Source organism: Alosa alosa, chromosome 9 (assembly GCF_017589495.1).
Source record: "Alosa alosa isolate M-15738 ecotype Scorff River chromosome 9, AALO_Geno_1.1, whole genome shotgun sequence".
Classification (NCBI taxonomy): domain Eukaryota; kingdom Metazoa; phylum Chordata; class Actinopteri; order Clupeiformes; family Clupeidae; genus Alosa; species Alosa alosa.
The window spans coordinates 19675282-19693415 of NC_063197.1; the positions used below are offsets into that span (position 1 = coordinate 19675282).

An 18134-nucleotide genomic window follows, 5' to 3' on the forward strand; every position below is an offset into this window, starting at 1 on the left:
GACAAGACTGACAACTCATGATACTTAGTTGAAATACCATTACTTATGAATATAAGTTAAAATAGATTAAATAAATACTTTATTTTGACTTATTGATCATATCATTTTTTACAGTGCAGGCACGCGCGCAAACACACACACACACACACACATCCACACAACCAGACACACACACACACATGCACAAACACACACACACAGACACAGGCACACACGCACACACAGGCACGCACATTGCAAGAGTATGGGAATGGAGTGGATGGAGACAAATTGACAAGCGTAACAAGCGAGAGAGGATGTACAGGACTGAGCATATTTTGTACCGCTAGCGGTACATCTAGTTCTCTCTCATATAGCCATGTTTTTATAACCTGACTCTCGCCAGATGAATTTCGCCTGAGTCAGGTTAATGTTTTTAGGGTGTATATTACAGTTTTTCTCGATTGCTTTTACCTGCTTAAGTAAACTAGAACCCACTTGGTCTTCATGACTACTTTCTTTGCACAGCAGAAGTAATCTCTTCTTACAATGTGTTCACACATTTTCATTGGGTTCACATTTCTCACACCCTTTTGCAAAACAGTTAACACAGGTGTCATTCAAAAGCCCCAAACTCTATTGGTTTTCCCATGCTAAACAAAAGGAAAACATCTTTTCACAGGTGGTATAGATTCCTTGCATAAGTCTGAATCTCTGATACACCTGTGTGAAACTCCTTTGCACAATTCTTCAATCAGCAATCATTCATTATACATAAGACATGTCTGTTCTGTGTTGCTATTTGCAATTATGGATCTAATGCACATTTAGACAAAGTACTGTATTGCCTATTTGGTGGAGAAAACAGTACAAAAGGTGTTTACTGTAGGTCTATTTCGATGAAAAATGACAAGTTGTAGTTCAATGAAATTTACTGTATCTTGCTAGGTATTTACTGTATGTCTTACATGTCAATGGCAGTTACATCTTGGGAGGAATAAATAAATTATTTTTTTATTCAGTACATTTTGTCTTTTCACAGTTTTTTTCTGATAGGCCTACCAGAAAAATGAGAAAGTAATGGAACAAACATAGCAAAAATGCTCATTTTGAGAACTAGATTTTGCATTTTGTTGTCCAGTGTGTAATGATTGATTAAAGAGTGTTTTTTGAATTGGCAACAAGTTGTAGTGTTTGAAGGCAAGATTTGCTTTTGCATGTTTTAAGTGTTTTGAGAGAGTAACAGCCTTTAGCAAGCAAAATGTGTCATTTTGTCCAGAGTGCTTTTGTTCAGACACGGGTGTTAACTGTTTTGAACGTGATGTCAGAGTTGACACAGGTATCAAAACGATCGAGAAAAACTGTAATTCTTGTTCAGGTTCTGATTAGATAATACATGCTACACAAAACTATTAACAAAAGTAAAAAATCAAAAGTTTAAACACAATAAAATTTTCCCCAAAACATTCTTAGCATAGCTAACCTGAGGGGGGATATGTAGCAACCCTTTCATATGTACAGTAGGGCAAGGGCGTAGGTTTGGTCTCAGCTTTGGTGGGGACACATCCCCAACTCCTGTTGTCACTAAGTTACTTCAAAAGCGTATTATGTATTACTCATTACTGTACTTTCAAAGTAATTTGTTACATTATAATATGTATCTGAATTGTAAGGCATTACACTACTATTGTATTACTTTTGAGTTACTTTCACCAAAATATCTAGAAATATGAATTTGGAATTCTAAATGCAGTTTATTATGCTCAATGCAGCTCATTGCACTTCTAATGGAGGGTGATGTGGTATAACATAATGACTGAGCTAGGCTTAAGGCTAACAACAGTAGAATGCAATAGGCACAGTGATGGCTCATGATGCGATACAAGGAACAATCATAGCCAGACTTTTTTTAAAAGCAGACCAAAGGTCAAAGTCTGGTCAATTGTGATAGAAATGCTGTAACTTTAGGCTTAGGCCTACTCATTAAAATTAACAGAGAGCCCACTACCTGTATATTGCAACCCAAAACTTAGACATGTCAAGATTTCTGAAACATGTAATATGTATTTCAAATACAAAATAGTATTTTGTAATTTTTATTTTATTGGGTTGAAGGAAATGGCTCTGTATTTTGTATCAAAATACTTTATTGGTGTGTATTTTTGTATTTTAAAAATACTGCAAAATACTATGTGAAAAACACTAAAAAAAGTAGATACTACTTGATGAATAATTGGTAATCAGGCAACAATGGTTAATGTTTATCGCAATCAGCTAATGTGAGAACAGCTGTGTTCAACGACATTCACAGCTTTTCAGTGACGGCCTTTGCTGAAGCATCAGCTCTGGTCTGAAGTATAAGTATAAATACTCTTTTGATCCCGTAAGGGAAATTTGGTCTCTGCATTTATCCCAATCTGTGAATTAGTGAAACACACTCAGCACACAGTGAGGTACCCACTAATCACGGCGCAGTGAGCTGCCTGCAACAACAGCGGCGCTCAGGGAGCAGTGAGGGGTTAGGTGCCTTGCTCAACGGTGCCACTTCAGCCGTGCCTACTGATCGGGGTTGGAACCGGCAACCCTCCGGTCACAAGTCCGAAGCGCTAACCAGTAGGCCACGGCTGCCGAATTGAAAGCTCTGTCAGTCAAATTCAATATCAAAATGTTTTACTTTGGCCTTTTATGGGGTATGTATTGGCAGACAGCCCTGGTAACTTACCGGACTAATTTTATTTATTAATTTGTTTGTTGTCTGTCTTGTATGTCTTGGAGTTACGGGTACGCTGGCGACTACGCCGCTCCGTCCGGCATCTTTTGCGTTTGTTATTTCTTAAATGTAGTTCTATGTCTTGGTGTCACGGGTATGCTGGCGACTACGCCGCTCCGTCCGCTCTTGTCTTTGTTAGTCTATGTGTCAATGACAATGTCTTAGCCTATATGTGGAGCGCTTTGGGTTGCACTCTGTGCACGTCAAATGCGCTATACAAATAAAACTGATTTGACTTGACCGTTGTCGTTGACACACCTGCTCGCTTGACTGCCACTGCAAAGTAACCTGTGCATTGGCATTCTCCATGCGTGTAGTGCTAGCCTGCGTGTCAGATAACCCTGACGTTTCTTGTATTGTCGTGCTGGCTGTCGGAATGATCAGCAGTACAAATAAGTTCGCTAAAATATTGGTGGGGACAATTTTGTCATCTTAAAATTTTGATTAGGACTAGTCCTTAGCGTCCCACCCTAAATCTACGCCCATGAGTATGGGCCATTTATAGTCCTGAGCTCTTTATTTGTACACCAATGCCCAGTGGGTGCAGTACTGGGGAAAAAATGCTGGTCCGATATATCCATCTTTGTCCAGTTATCAGCGAGCACTGTAGGGGTCCTCCATGGCCCATCAGTCTCTAGTGCTGGCTCCCAACTGTATGAGGGTAATGGGAAGCTCTGCTGCGATTGATTTCCTTTACCGCGGCTGCTCAAATATTACCTCTCTAAGCACTGGGAGAGGAGTTTTCTCTCTTCACCAGATCTCATTGGAAATCAACACACCTGACAAGCAAGGTTCACTGAGGAAGTACTACACAAGTATTAGTATTTTCAGTTGCCTACAGGAGGGCTTTAGGAAAGGATCTGGAGCCACTTTAAAATGACATCAACAGTCCGCAAATTCTCATAAAGATTTCAAATGGAGGCAAAAATGATTATGTTGTGTGTTAGGTCATATTGTGTTTAAATGTTCCTTTATACTGTTACATTATATTTCTTTCTTATGTCTAATACAGTATGTTTTCAATATTTAGTTTAATATATGGAAGTACTGGTATATTTTGTTATCATTCTTTACTGATTCGATAAGGGAAAGGAAACCACACTGCAAAATTGAACATCATTAATGACTAGATGTGCACCGCATTGCATCAGGGTGCTCTGTTTTCTTCACATCGTTTGCAATAGTGCCCAAGGCATGAGCTAGTTGGACTGGTTTCTCAGGCACCACGAGATGGATAAGAGAAGAGCACACAACCTTCTCAACCCCTTCAGGTTAACCAATATACAAATCATGTCTGACTCCACAGGATATTCACAAACATCTTCACTCATAAAATGCTGAAAGGCAATGTCTTTATTTTGTTTAACAGTAGCATAGCTAACAGCATTGTAAAGTAAAACAAGCATCAGCTTGGTCAAACAATATATGAAAATGTGTTCCATAGGTAACATAGTCTCTACTAATAAGGGTGTGATCTTATCTTATAAGTCTTCTTATAGAAGGGAATTCTATTAAGTTTCTTTCTAATCCATTTCATTACATTTTAACATTTTGCAATATGTCAAGAATGTCCATTTAGATACTCGACTAGAGAAATAATATACATAAACCTTTAAAAGACCGATGATTTAATAAGAGCACAAAGTAATAAAAACATCCCACTCAATCCGACTGAAGATGCAACTCTTTAAATTTAAACATGAGTATGCCATTACCAAATGATACAGTATCCGCATTACAAAGAGAAAGACACTAAAAGGTCCCACGATTGATGGAAAGACCCATTGGCTGTAATAATAATACATCCTCCAACTCATTTTAGTGTGCTTAGCCAAAGTAAATTCATGTCCAGAAGTACCACCTGAAGACAAACAGACCACACCACTGCATATGCTAATCAATGTTGGTTGACTTCAACAAGTCTGATCTTAAGTGGTGCTGCTGAGATGTGTGAATCTGAAAACACAAAAGCACAGAAGGTTTACAACAAATTTGTGTCTTCAACATTACAATCACTAAATAAACGTCTCAAGAATAAACATCCCTGCAGATTGCACAACGAGACGAGACGGGGGCTGGAAAATAAAACTACATAATTTTCTCTTCTAAGAGAGATGAATGTACAGTAAAAGGTAACTTTCAAATCTGCTAACAGATTCCTAATATTGTCAGTTTACAATAGCAGTTTGGCACTGCACATCGGACATCTATCTCCATGAACCTTCACACACTGACAGAGGGTTTTTTTCTTTTCAGGACTGTTCAGCTCTGGAACAAAATAACCTTACAGACCTCCTTCATATGTTAAGCTTTTCCAAAACATGAATGTATCATTCTCCTTTCATATTCTCAACAGGGCTAAGAATGGCTTTTTTCGAAAGCCAGCGACCTCAGTGAAATGGTCTTCCGGAAGTTTCTTCAGAGTTGGAAATGGCTGATTCATCTGGTCCGTCATGACTTTCTCCCACAGCAGGGCAATGAGAGAATATTGCCTCTAGCTTACTCATCCGCCTGCAGCATCTCCTCGATCTCCTTGTCCCAGTTGTCATCTCTGTTCTCGGCGTCAGCTACCACCTCGTATTCTTGGAGCTCCTGTTGGAGCTCGCGTTCCCAATCAGCAGTCTCCTCTGAAACCGGAAAAGGCAAAATGGACTTTAGAATAGACTCTCTAGGATTATGTCGATCATATATTTTGAGCATCATAACCCATGTAAGATAGAGATCAACTCTCCACCCTTTAACAGGAGTTGAGACCTAGCCTACATCCGAGTTCTCCATATGCAATGCATCAGCTAGAATACCATCAATATGTTTTATTGCTAAACAAACTAATTGACTCAGGGTGGGAAGGAAATGGTTGCCTTCAAGGATCAACAAGCTTAGATAAGCTTATGTAGAATACAATGTTGATCTAGCTACCAATAGGCCTTGACATTCTACAAAAAGTAGGTGTAATTACTGAAGAAGCTTCAACTCAACCATCATTAGCAAATAACAAGGTTCATGTGTTTTCCTTTACCTTGTACGCCTTCAACACTTAACCACCACCTATGTGCCTCAGGAAGATCCAGAAAACATGCAACATGATGAGCTTACCATCCTGAGGAGCCGCCTCATCCTTCTTGTCCAGCACAAGTTGCTCCATCTCTTTCCTCAGGTCCTCCTGGTCAATGTTGCATGCATCAAAGGCATCACTCACAAACTCAGACACTCCTGGGCTGGTAGAAATGATCTCTTCTTCATCCTGTGGTGAAATGAGAGAGCATTATAACAGACGCAACATGAAGCCATTCCGCTGCTCTGCACTCAAACCAGCCGCAGCCTGTGGCATCCTACCTCATTTGACTTTGGCTTGGCGTTGATGGTAGTGGGAGGGGTTTTCGGTCTGATGGTTTCTGCAAAGACAAGTGGAGCAGGCGTCATCACTTAAAAAGCTATTTAAAACTATGGCATTAACATTCTGTGTAACTGCAAAACAAGTTAGGAATGTCCCAGTTTTTCTGAGAACAGTTTTAATAAAATCCCAATACCTGGCATGTCTCCATCTGCGGTGTCTTCAGTCTTCTCTTCTTGGCGCTTCTCTGCAGCCTGCTGTTGGGCTGCCAACGCAGTGAGTTGAGCAGACTGCTTTATCAGCGACACACGGTAGAAGTAATTTCTCCAGAAGACCTCCTCCTTCACACTTTAAAGATTACAAGAGAATCTCCAATCAACACAACAGCACAGCAACAGCAGCTCTGCTCCACAAAGAGTAGAAGTAGCAGGCAAAAGCATAGTGTCCCAGACAAAGCAAACACTGCTCCATATCTTGATAAATGCATTATTCATTGTATAGGACATTATTTTCAACTGGTCAACAGATAAAGCAAGGTCATCACTGGTTCCATTATCAGGTAGGACACGTGATAATCTACTGTCACAACAACCGATATCTGAAATGTAAATAACTAAATGTTAAAGTTTGCTGTCTTTTATGGCACCAAACAGCTTTTTTACATCATCACAAAAATATTCTACTCTAAATGAGAACTCACTGTTTGGGGACAAGATCAAAGCGCATCCGATTCAACAGTTCATCTTCTTGCAGCATTACCAAGGCAACAGGGAACATCTGATCAAACTCAAAATGAAACTGAACCCCAGCAGGGGGATCCCTCAAGAAATTCCTCTTGTCCTGCAATGATTTGACACAGAGTTCACACAACATATATAAATATATCAATCATCATCAAGCTTGACCAAATACTTACAGCTGATAAGGCCAATATTTGCTGCTGAATGGTTTCCTCCTCATTGTAACCAACCCACGGTGGAACAGCAACATCTAACATTGAGAGATACACACACACATACAGTACAAGTCTGGTTTATTTATAAACCCCTTTAAACAACACCAGTTGACCAAAGTGCTATGCAATCAAAAGCTCAGGACCAAGATGTATACATATGGTTAACAACAGGTTCTTTGTTGAGGAATTCTCTGAATGTCTCACCACTCCTTTTTGCATTCTTCTCTTGGACAAACTTCTGTTGCTCTTTTTGAAAGTCTCCCAGTATGGTCTGTAACAATCAAAAGCCACCGACGTGAATACAGGAAATGTATATTTACTGTTAATATAATAATTCGAGCAACATCTCCAAAGACAACAATAAAGGAAACATTAGGTTACCTTATCAATAATGCCATCAATTTTCCCCTCTTCTACACTTTTCTTGATCGTCTGAGCTGTCTCCGCTACAGACTCAGTTATTTTCTTGGTTGCACTGCTGGCAAAGTTGAGAATGTAACCTGAACAGCAAGAAAAAAAATTCATCAGACTGAAGTAAACAATACTAACATGAATTCGATAGCTAGTCTAGTTATTACTTCGGGAGCTATCCTGTTTAGGTCAAAGTCGCTTATGGTTATGGGATTTGGCAGACGCCTTTGTCCAAACCGACACACAAATACAAAAACAACATAATATTTAAAAGTCAGTCTGTCCGTAAAAGCTAGCAAGTGACTGTACAACGTCGATGACAAATGTCCCTTCTACAATCTAAAGCAAACATGAACAATGTCAAAGCAGACAAAATAGGCTACCATCGCAGGGCCTAGCCAGGTAACGCTACCTTTCATAAGAGTTTAACGTTATCGTTTGTTCGCTGGCAGCTAACTTGCTGAAACAGATATGTGGCGTTAGCTATCCCCAGGTCGCTAGCTAGCTAGCCAACTTCCATTTTCAGACAGTTGAAGAAATACATTTGTGCATAGTCAACTTTATAAAACAAATATAAAACAATTTTTTACTTACCACTAAACCCCTTTGTTTGTTGCAAGAGTTGTTGGTCACCGTTTTCACCTTCCTCGTCTAACGTTACATTTGAATTTTCCTTGTTTACCTCGCTGTCCAGCACATCAGGTGAAGTTTCTCTCTCTTTTTCGACAACATCAGTGGGTTGATCAACCCCTTCTGACGGTGTTGTGGCACCATCGAGGCCTAGCCACGTACCCCAACCTTTGAACATTTTGAGCTGAAAGGAGCTTGCTTTGGTTAGGAAAAACGCTACTGTTTTCACCAGACATACACCAACATTACGCCATGATCAGCTTTTTGTGGCAGCTAAACATCGAACGTCATCACCATTCACTTCCGCGTTTTCAGTCCATTTCGTTATTTGGACGCCTTTGCTCGCCGTCCCTCGGTTGCCATGAAAACGGCGTCCCTGCTGCATAAATAAATAAATAAATAGATAAATAAATAAATAAATAAATAAATAAATAAATAAATAAATAAATAAAGTCAAGTGATGTTTTATTTATAAAGCGCATTTAACATGTACTTTACAATCCAAAGCGCTCCACACACAAGACATTGACACATAAAGACAAACGATGCTGGACGGAGCGGCGTAGTCGCCAGCGTACCCGTGACATCAAGACATAAACAAACAATTTACAAAATAACAAAAGACACAAGACAGGTGCCAGACAGAGCGGCGTAATCACCAGCTAACCTGTGACACCACACCAAGACATACACAAATAAACAGACAGATAAATAGACAGTGACAGTAAAGCAAGCCTGTCTTTACAAAGACAGTATAGGCTTACAGAACAAGACCACATAAAACAAACGGACTCAGCGCTCACGCAGACGCATTTATCTAAATAAACTTACAACAACGTCAATAAACAGCAAGCAATTTACAACAATACAAGTAAAAATGTAACGTTAATTACGTCTCCATGGTCTCTCTCTCTCTGCCTTGGTCACTGAACTGTGGTCGTGACAGAAAACCAACTTGACCAAGATTTCCAGAGACGTGCACAGATGACTTCAGTTGTTTTAATTACGTAGAAAAAGCTTTCAGGTTGCTAAGGTTAGCAGGTGATAAACAGGCGGTAACAGGTGTTTCGGACTTACTCAGTTTTCAAGTTTATCACCCCATCTGAAAATTGCCCTCATGCAATATGTTGTATTTCTGAACCGATAGGTGGCGCCAATGCTTTTAACACAATTGATGTCCTTTCCAAATGGAATTATGTTACGTTCTCAGGTACTCTCCCCATCCGCGCCTCTACTGGCCAATGCAGGTTGTTGGCTGAACGGGACGTGTAATCTAGTACAGATGAGCCTCTAGTAACAAGTTGCTCGGCTCCCCCCGCTTGCTTGCTCCTGTGTTGCCAAGTCTATTCAGCGGAAAAAAAGGATTTATCGATACGTGAGACACGAGGAATGGACTCTTTGAACCAACGCTTGCGCTGATAGAGCGACTTCCAGAATAACTTTGGGTGACTGAATCATTCTAAATCCCGTGTCTTCTTTCTCGTTTTTGGATAAAGGAGTTGGTTTCTATTATTAAGATGACCGGGGAAACGCGATTGGTGCTGTGGTAACGTTACAAGCCATTAATTGCCTTTGGGTAACGTTGCCGGCTAGGTTATTACATTCATTTTACTGGAAGTTGAGTGTATGCTGTACGTAGTTTGTATTAATTTGGAATAATGGGAAGTGTGTGACGTTAAGTGTCAGTCCTTATCATCAAGCGTCAAGAACTTTGCTAACTAGCAACTGTTAGCAACTTGCTAGCCAACTATACTAGCTGACTGATGCATTTAGCTAGAAGTACAGCTTCCATACCAGTTTAAAGGTTGAAGTAACTTTATTTCAATTACTATTAAGTAATTTAGCAGACACAATATTTGGTCTGGAACTCGTAATTTTCAGTTGAGATTATTTGGTGTGTGAGTCAGCTCAATTGGTTTCAACTTGCCTAAGGGATTGATGAGCTGCTGAGAGTGTGATAACCTATTGAGTTAAACATGGCTCGTAATGGATTTAAGGGGGAGTAAGGCTGGAGAAAGCAGCTTGACTCGGCACTTGGTTAGCAGTAAGTCACAACAGAAAAGAGATGGGGTACTTTACCCCCTCAAGCCGACAACATGTTGCATTTAATTCTCTATTTTAAGAGCATTAAGGGTCTGGATTGTGAACAGGTGTTAACACAGCAGTAACCAAAAGTAAATGCTACAGCGTGTGTACTACGAGAGGAAATACGTCCAGTTGCAGTTAGCTGGGAAATAGGTTTTCCTGTCATTTTGTGTATCAGTGTGGATGTTTAGCCATTTTGAGAGTCTGAGCTGCCATAAAAAAACAATGGAAACCATAGAACACAGGATAGAGAAGCAGTTTGTAGGCAGGGATCCAAACCACTTGCGGGAACCTGAGAGATACAGTTTGGACCAGAGAAATGTCGATGGAGAAGGATGGAGGCTGGTGGATGTGCTCCTCACTGGAGGGGCACCATGGGGTTTTACCCTCAGGGGAGGCCAGGAACATCACGAACCTCTTCTCATAACTAAGGTAGGCCAGTGAATAAACACCAAAACACTATCAAACTCTGATTAGATTGAATATGTCTGCTTTGTATTTGTGTGTGTGCGCAAAAGGGGGACGGGGTGGTGGTAAGGAATGTAGACTGTTGCTTTTAATTTGCTTTAAAGACAGTCCACAGATATGTCTTAAGTCATCTTCCTTTGACTTGGGTCTGATGGGAAATAAATCACGCCAGATAGTTGCCTGGTTTCAGTGTTTACAAACGTACAATCCTGCATGACTTGTTGGATTTGATGTTACATCTGAGAAACGGGGAAGCTTCAGTAACCACTAAAAACCACTAAAAAAACACTAAAAAGTTTTTTTTTACAACAGTGGAAATGTCACCACTTTTGCCAGGCTGTAGTGTGACATGGATCTTAACTGACTCAGGGGCCTATTTTTTGTGTCTGTTTGGAGAAACAGGAACATTGATAAGAACTGAAGAGCATAGCCTAATGTAAACAAACGTGACTGCGTCACAGCCCTAAATAAAGGTCAGTCATTTCACACATGACACACACCTACAGTGTACGGTTATCAGTTAGCCTATGTTTTAATTGGCATCCCTGCAAAAAGATCCTGTCTCATTTGAGCCATTGCCACACTTAAAATCCATTCAATATGATAGTAAGTAATAAAAATACTATATTATACCTTTACATAAAATGTTTCAGCCTGTCATATTGCATGAAAATCATTTTTTTTTTGCAAAGGCTTGAATTGTAAAACTTCAAATATTCTTCTCTGCATCCACATTCTGTTAACTAGAAGCATCTGGACTCGCTCAACTCTGCCATCGTAAAAACATCAATATTGGCTTGCAGATCTAAAGACTTGTCAGTAAAACCACGGGGGGTAAACACATTGCCATCCTTGCCAACTGACATGGCAATAGCTGAAAGTCACACTGACAGTTTGCAACAAAGAAACATTTAACAGCTGCTTGAAGTTGCTGTCTGAAGCAGCAGAACATAGCCTAACCACGTGGACACATTTTCCACGTTTGTTTAAAGAAAGAAACAAGAAAATGAATCTTCATCCCACCTGACCATAACTTACTATGTAGATTTAGTCTACTGTGTGATCTTCTCATCTTCATCTAGATACTCATTCTCCAGTAGCCTGGTTGCTATGGGCACAGCTGACCATGACCATGTCTTCTAATTCTCAGCTAGGCAAATGTTTGTGTACACGCTGAAGAAAGAGGCTGAACTTGAACCACAAACACTATGGAGAATCTTGTTAATAACAGGACATTGTAGACATTTTGCACTTCCCAAGCAGCGGGGTGTGAAAGTGAAACAGGGCTTCCCAACTCTTCTCTCTCTCTCTCTCTCTCTCTCTCTCTCTCTCTCTCTCTCTCTCTCCTCTCCCCTCTCTCCCCACTCCTCATTAAACACCCTGAAGTCTCCTGTTTATCTCCATGATGTAATTTATTTGGCCCCCGCCTCCATAAACCTGCTCCATCTCAGCTGCTGATTGGTGGCAATGCCACTCCTCTCAACTCATTAGTCTAGCGCACTGTAAACCTGTTGCAGGATCAAACGCGACCCAACACAGCCTAGCCCGACCCTGTCACACACACACACACACACACACACACACACACACACACACACACACACACACACACACACACACACACACACGGGCCTCCGGTGTGTCTTCACTACCCTGAGGGAGCACTGAGACACGGATCCCACACTGAACTCCCGTGGTCGCTTCCATGTTCCTGCCAAATGGATAGCATTCCATATTATGTGCCAGATGTGCATGTTCAGACTAGCCTTAATGGGTAATATAGGCTGTTACATAGTGGGAACACACCTATTTAAAAATGAGCTATCCCATTTATGTAACCATGCCATGAATGAAACAATCAACAGCATTTCAATATCACCTCAAACTAATATGCTTCTTTCCTTCTTGAGGTGCGTCTCCTTAACTCTGTAGAGCAAAAATATTTCATGACAGATGAAAATATGTCTCCCCGAACAAGATTGTGTGAAAGCTGCATACGGTGTGGTACTGATGGAGCAGGTACTGTTTAGGAATACTAACCTTACCGTTCATCTGTGTGCTCAAACTTTAATGAAGGCTATTTGTAACTCTATGATGTGTATTTTAGATTTCCTCACAAATAACATAGATAAAATAAATGGTAAATAAAATAAAATGTATGTCTCAAATATATGTTCTGTTAGCCAATGTTGTCTGTAAAGCTGGTCATCTCTTCTCTGCCTTCTCCTGCCAAACCAATTTTGATAATAATGATCCAAGATCCAGTAGATTTAAAACATAATTTATTATTATTTCCAATACAAATCTTCTCACCCTTCCAGTTATTTTCTTCCCTTCTTCTCCTCCCACACTTACTCCATATTGCCAAGCACAATGATCATTAACCAATAGCTAATATAGCACTTATCACCTGACTAGAACTGACACTTGACTGTATGAAAATAACACACAATAATAACACTCACTGATGCACTAACATGTTCATATCGTACTCTACCTTTAAATTGTTTACCGTGTTGTGAGTCGCTTTGGTTAAAAAGCGTCAGCCAAATGTAATGTAATAGAATGGCCATGGAAATGGCCTTTAACTTTGAAGAGCTAAACTAGTGTTTCTTTCATCGATATGTTTTTTTTTTTTGACACAACATAAAAAGTGACTGAAACTGTGGTGAAATTCTCCTTAAAACCCCCTGCTGAGCGTTTGGGAATGTTCTCTGATGGGGTTAATGATGATCAAGGCGACATGGAGAAGTGGGGATTAAACTTGGCCTTGGTCGACTCATTGTTCAAAGTCAAAGTCAAAGTCAAAGTCAGCTTTATTGTCAATTTCTTCACATGTTCCAGACATACAAAGAGATCGAAATTACGTTTCTCACTATCCCACGGTGAAGACAAGACATATTTTGCCAATTTAGGTCCACAGACAAACATAACATTCAAGTAAACAAAAAAGTAAGTAAATAAGTAAATAAGAGGGCACATATAATAATGAAAAAATAAGAGCAGCAAAATTTGGTTGAAATTGTGCATAGACAGTCAATAAAATACTAGTGCAAAGTCAGGCCAATAAAAGGCTTGGGTAGTTCTGTTTGACCTAAGTAAGAAAGAAAGTGGCATAGTGGTGCAAGTTATGTAAGAGCAGCAGAAGTGTTGTGTTTTCAGGACAACAACACCAAGTTGTAAAGTGTACAAGTGTGCAAGTGTGCAAGTGGTGCAGTGCAGGCCATTTTGGGTCCAATGTCCAGGATGTTATGTAGCTGAGGGTGGAGGGGGGAGAGGAGGGAGAGAGTTCAGCATCCTTACAGCTTGGTGTATGAAGCTGTTGGTGAGTCTGGAGACGAACACGTAAAACTTTCGGACAAACACTTTTTAAACGAACAAAACACCGTACGGTTGGGACAGAGAGAGGTCGCTGCATGTGTACGCGCCGCCATCTTGGAAAATCCCTGTGTGTGTGTGAGTCATCCTTCTCTCAGCTGCTTGGCATGTCTTTTTGGGATTGGAAGCCAGGCCAAACGAAACTCCGTTGTGTGTATTCTGTGGGTTAATGATAAACCACCAATGACCTTGCTTGGGAGATTTGGTGGGTCACACCAGCTCTCCTCTTTGCATTTGGAATTTGCTTGTCGTGTTTGCAGGTGACCAGACTTAGTCCAAGGTCCACCCCTCTTGGGCATTTGCGAGCGGTTGCGTTGGTTGGTGAGCTTGTGGTGTACTCCAGTAGCAAACAACCACCCCTTTCTCTAAATCATTGAACACCTTCATGCTCTTGTTGTGGGATGGAGGCGGACATGTGACGCGAATGAGCAGAATTCTTGCCATTGGTAAGATCTTTAAGGAGCTCTTGGGTCACGCCGTCCAGTTTTCTGGGTAGTTAATGTGAACAGCTCGGCGGGAGTCCACCCTGAGTGGGGGCACTTGCGTTGTTTGCTGGCAGTCTGATAGCAGCGCTCGAGGGGGGAAACTTGGCACAATTACAGATCTCCAGGGGACATCGTCACACCTCATTGATCGGTAAGATGATTAATGTCGCACTTTTTTGGTCTAAGGTAACCTCCATGTGTTCAGTGTTTAATTGTATTTTAGACTTTGACCAGTTTTTTTAGTCTTTGATTTTATGCAATGTTATAGGGGGGGGAAAGTACATTTAAACTACAGAGACAGACTACCTATAAACAGCCTGCTTTGTTGCATAGAAAGCCAATAGTAAAGATCAAATATGGTCATCTGGCAAAACATGAGGTCACTGCATGTCATTCCAGATGCCAGTGCCCTTACTGCAGAGTATGTTAAATGAGCCTTTCATTTAAGACGGAAGTCTGTCAGCCTCTGTTGCTTCAGGTGCATGCTTTATCACAGCACGCTTTAAATGCTGACTTGATCACTAATGATTTCCTTTTGTTGCAACTGTTGTAATGTACAAGGTAATTGAATCCATGATCTTGCCCTTACTTTGCCCCAAACCAAGGTTGGTATGCATGTGGTTAAGTCAGGGAGTGTAGACCCAACATGTTGTTAGTGAGATGTCATAGGGTCATGTAACAGTTGACTCCTTGGATCTAGTTCATAGGCTATTGCTTTACAGGAGTCTTTGTAGATAAAGTATTGAACAAGCTTGTATTTTATGCTTGTTTTTAAAGGTAGGGCTTTTAAAATTGGATCCACATGTCACTGGTAGACATGGTTAGCATTTGAAACATGGCCATTGCTGACATGCCTAAATCTTATCTTTATAGGACTGAGTCTCTGAGCTTCTATCTTGCCCACCTGCTCACTTGTTGCCTCTCCTTCCTTCCTCCTTCCTTCCTTCCCTTGGTCCCTTGCTCCCTTCCCCCTTCCTCCAAGTGTGTTTTTTTTTTTTGTGATTGTTCTGGATGCTTTCTGTCTCTCTGCTTTCTGGAGGTGGCTGGCAGTGCCAGGAGCTGGAAAGGAATGCTGGAGTCTCGTCGGATTCTCCAAATGTACTGAATTATTCCTGACAGCCTCAAGCCTGTCGGAATGGCATGATGCAGCATCTGGGATAAATTTAGCCAGGATTAGAGAACCTGGCCTTCTTTAGGCCGTGCTGAGAGTACAGTCTTTCAGCTGTGGAGGGAAGGATGGGCCCTGGCTTTGTAGTGAAACCAACAAATGAGCAGGCAGAGTACATTGGATTCATTTCTGGGACTTTAGATGGTTTATTTAGAAATGGTGGCTGCGTAAAACAGTACAGGGATCCCACACTATTGCGAACAATACAACAATGTACGACGCTGACAATGAGCTCCTTTAAACAACTTCCATGTACACTGTAAACGGAAGTTAGTGAGTCATAATGTGTGCAGATGAATGTGAGATGGCAGTTTCCTATCACCTGGCTCAACACACAAGGTTGATGTTGAGTGGACATAACTGCCAAAGAAGAGACAGCTTGGACATTGTGAATATGAAGAGTTGTCGATCTAGTTGTCAAAATATTATTAAGGTTTCTTTGCCATCATCAGGGTTTCTTTTTCTTTCAAATTTCAATCACGTAATCTGAACAGAGGGCTACTTCTCATTATTTTGTTTGTTTATATTATTTATATTAATTTGATCTTTACTGGGTCTTGACCCAAGATGTGACTGGTGCAAGCATGTGGGCCAAGCATGTGGGCCCTTTCAGGCCACAGGCATGATCATGTGTTTGCATTCCCGCTTTGTTTTTTGTGTTTGTGTCCGTGCGAGGGCTTGCATGTGTGTTGTCTCTGGCACAGAGCTTATATGTCCTTTGTCTCAGGGTCCCATTACCTCTATGTGCCTGACCATGCGTGGCCGCAGCGCTATGGGACTGGTGCAGCAGACAGGGCCAGAGCAGTACACAAGCTCCCCTCTCCCCAAGCAGTGCCAAAATCACAGGCTTTGTTTGTTATTGCCTTGTTTTTTTACGGGGTTTCTGGAGCACCAGTGAAAGAAAAATAAATGTTCAGGAGATAGCCGGACCACTGAATAGCTCCATTTAATCACACAAAGAGAGCAAAATGTTTAAAAAGTGGGAGAGTAAGAACCTGGAACTAATTAAAATTCTCAGCATTCTTGTCATACCAAGAGTTTTGCCAAAGGTCTTCATCGACTTTATTTAAATCCTCCCCCCGTTTCAATAAACCCAAATAATCCTGTTTTACACTGCACGCACCTTGTATGCTGGCTTTGCAGGACTACATGTCTTTTTGTTTTCTCATAAATGCTTTCATTTGTGTTTTGGTATTTCAAAACCAACGGCAACTTCCAAAGCAGCGTGCTCCCTCTTGTTTAGTCTCCCTATGAGAAAGAAAAAGGTCCTTATGCCGGAGTAAGACATGAGGAGAAATGTTACTTTCTTCTCCAGGCTTGCTCAGAGTGGAAAGAAGTAGACTAGTGGCGGAAGTACGTTTTGAGTATTTTTTCTTACCATAGCTTACTGCTCTTTGCAGTATGTGTTCAACCTTTGGCAAACCCCTTCTTACTTGCATGATGATGTGCTAAGTGGATAAGAAGGCCAGTTCTCTTTTGTAAGTGATTTTAGTCACATCATTACTTCACTACACACACTTATTTGACGTGTACACACTCACAAAGATATAAACATAAACACACACACACACACACACACACACACACACACACACACACACACACATACACATACACATACACACACATACAGACACAGTGTCATACTCAACACTATTTCTACTCACCCACACTTCAAATGTTTAGACTTCCCCCAAGCAGGAATCTGTTTGTGTATGTTGGGTGGGGTAAGTGAATAGTTCAAGGTCTGCAGTGTTTTTGTGCCTTAAAAAATCTAGTAGGGAAGAGGAATGCAGAGGCTTATTTACTATTACGTATGTTCATTTTAAACAGACTGTTACAGGCTGAGGCCATTCTTCGTTTGACAAGTGCTCCTTAAAGGGCTTGAATCCTACGTCTTAATGGGGTTTACAGAATAAGACCATGAGACATAGCCTGTGGTTTAAAGGAGTGGTTGTGGCTACTGCATTTATGGCCAGGCAGCTGTCTAACACATTCGCCCTGTTGATGGTAGCTTTACTTGTTAGACATTTTTGAGGTGTAGTAAATGGCACAGCTGTTTGTAGGTGGTTGCCTACTTCTGAGGATGGAGTCAAGGCCCTACTGACTGCCATGATGAGTTGAATAGCTTTAGCTGATGAATGTTGCTACATACACATGGTTAGTCTGGTTTCTCTGTTTGGTTTGTATAAAGCACAATAGTGTTGCCCTGGTCCTTGAGTTCATTGCTCAATAGGATAGAAATTTGCATACAGTCCTAATCTTGGTTCCGTAGGATAACTCAATATTCCTTTTGGCCTTCAGAGAGAAACTGAGAGAGAGAAATTTCCCCTTGGGGATCAATAAAGTATCTATCTATCTGTCTATCTATCTATCTATCTATCTAAGAGCTTTTTGACTGAAGCAGTGGCTTACCTATCAGAGAGAGTATTGTTTATTCTGTTCAACTTCTGTGTAGTTTAATCTTTTCA

The 18134-nt window shown here is 40.9% G+C and overlaps 2 protein-coding genes across 11 annotated transcripts in view; one reads left to right on the top strand and one right to left on the bottom strand.

Annotated features, from left to right (window-relative positions):
• Positions 1–4084: 4084 nt before the first annotated feature.
• Positions 4085–9243, bottom strand: syap1 (synapse associated protein 1). 4 transcript variants are annotated; one of them, XR_007194510.1, is made up of 11 exons: positions 8973–9061; positions 8044–8458; positions 7420–7538; positions 7243–7309; positions 7000–7073; positions 6784–6923; positions 6280–6431; positions 6086–6144; positions 5846–5993; positions 5139–5376; positions 4085–4705 (listed from the first exon to the last, which is right to left on the bottom strand). XR_007194510.1 is itself a non-coding variant. In XM_048251625.1 (11 exons), the coding sequence occupies exons 2-11, from the start codon at positions 8255–8257 to the stop codon at positions 4678–4680; spliced, it is 1125 nt and encodes a 374-aa protein (XP_048107582.1). In that variant the 5' UTR covers positions 8258–8458; positions 9157–9243; the 3' UTR covers positions 4085–4677. The 4 variants fall into 4 exon arrangements, 3 of the variants coding, with proteins under 3 accessions (XP_048107582.1, XP_048107581.1, XP_048107584.1); XM_048251625.1 differs by lacking the exon at positions 8973–9061 and adding an exon at positions 9157–9243 and having other exon boundaries at positions 5253–5376; XM_048251624.1 differs by having other exon boundaries at positions 5253–5376.
• Positions 9244–9475: 232 nt separating this feature from the next.
• Positions 9476–18134, top strand: part of shroom2a (shroom family member 2a) — a 46031-nt gene continuing 37372 nt past the window's right edge. For all 7 annotated transcript variants that reach the window (XM_048251619.1, XM_048251614.1, XM_048251615.1 and 4 more), the window contains exon 1: positions 9476–10596. In XM_048251619.1, the coding sequence (XP_048107576.1) occupies positions 10348–10596 (249 nt within the window). In that variant the 5' untranslated portion in view covers positions 9476–10347. The remainder of the gene's footprint in view (positions 10597–18134) is intronic.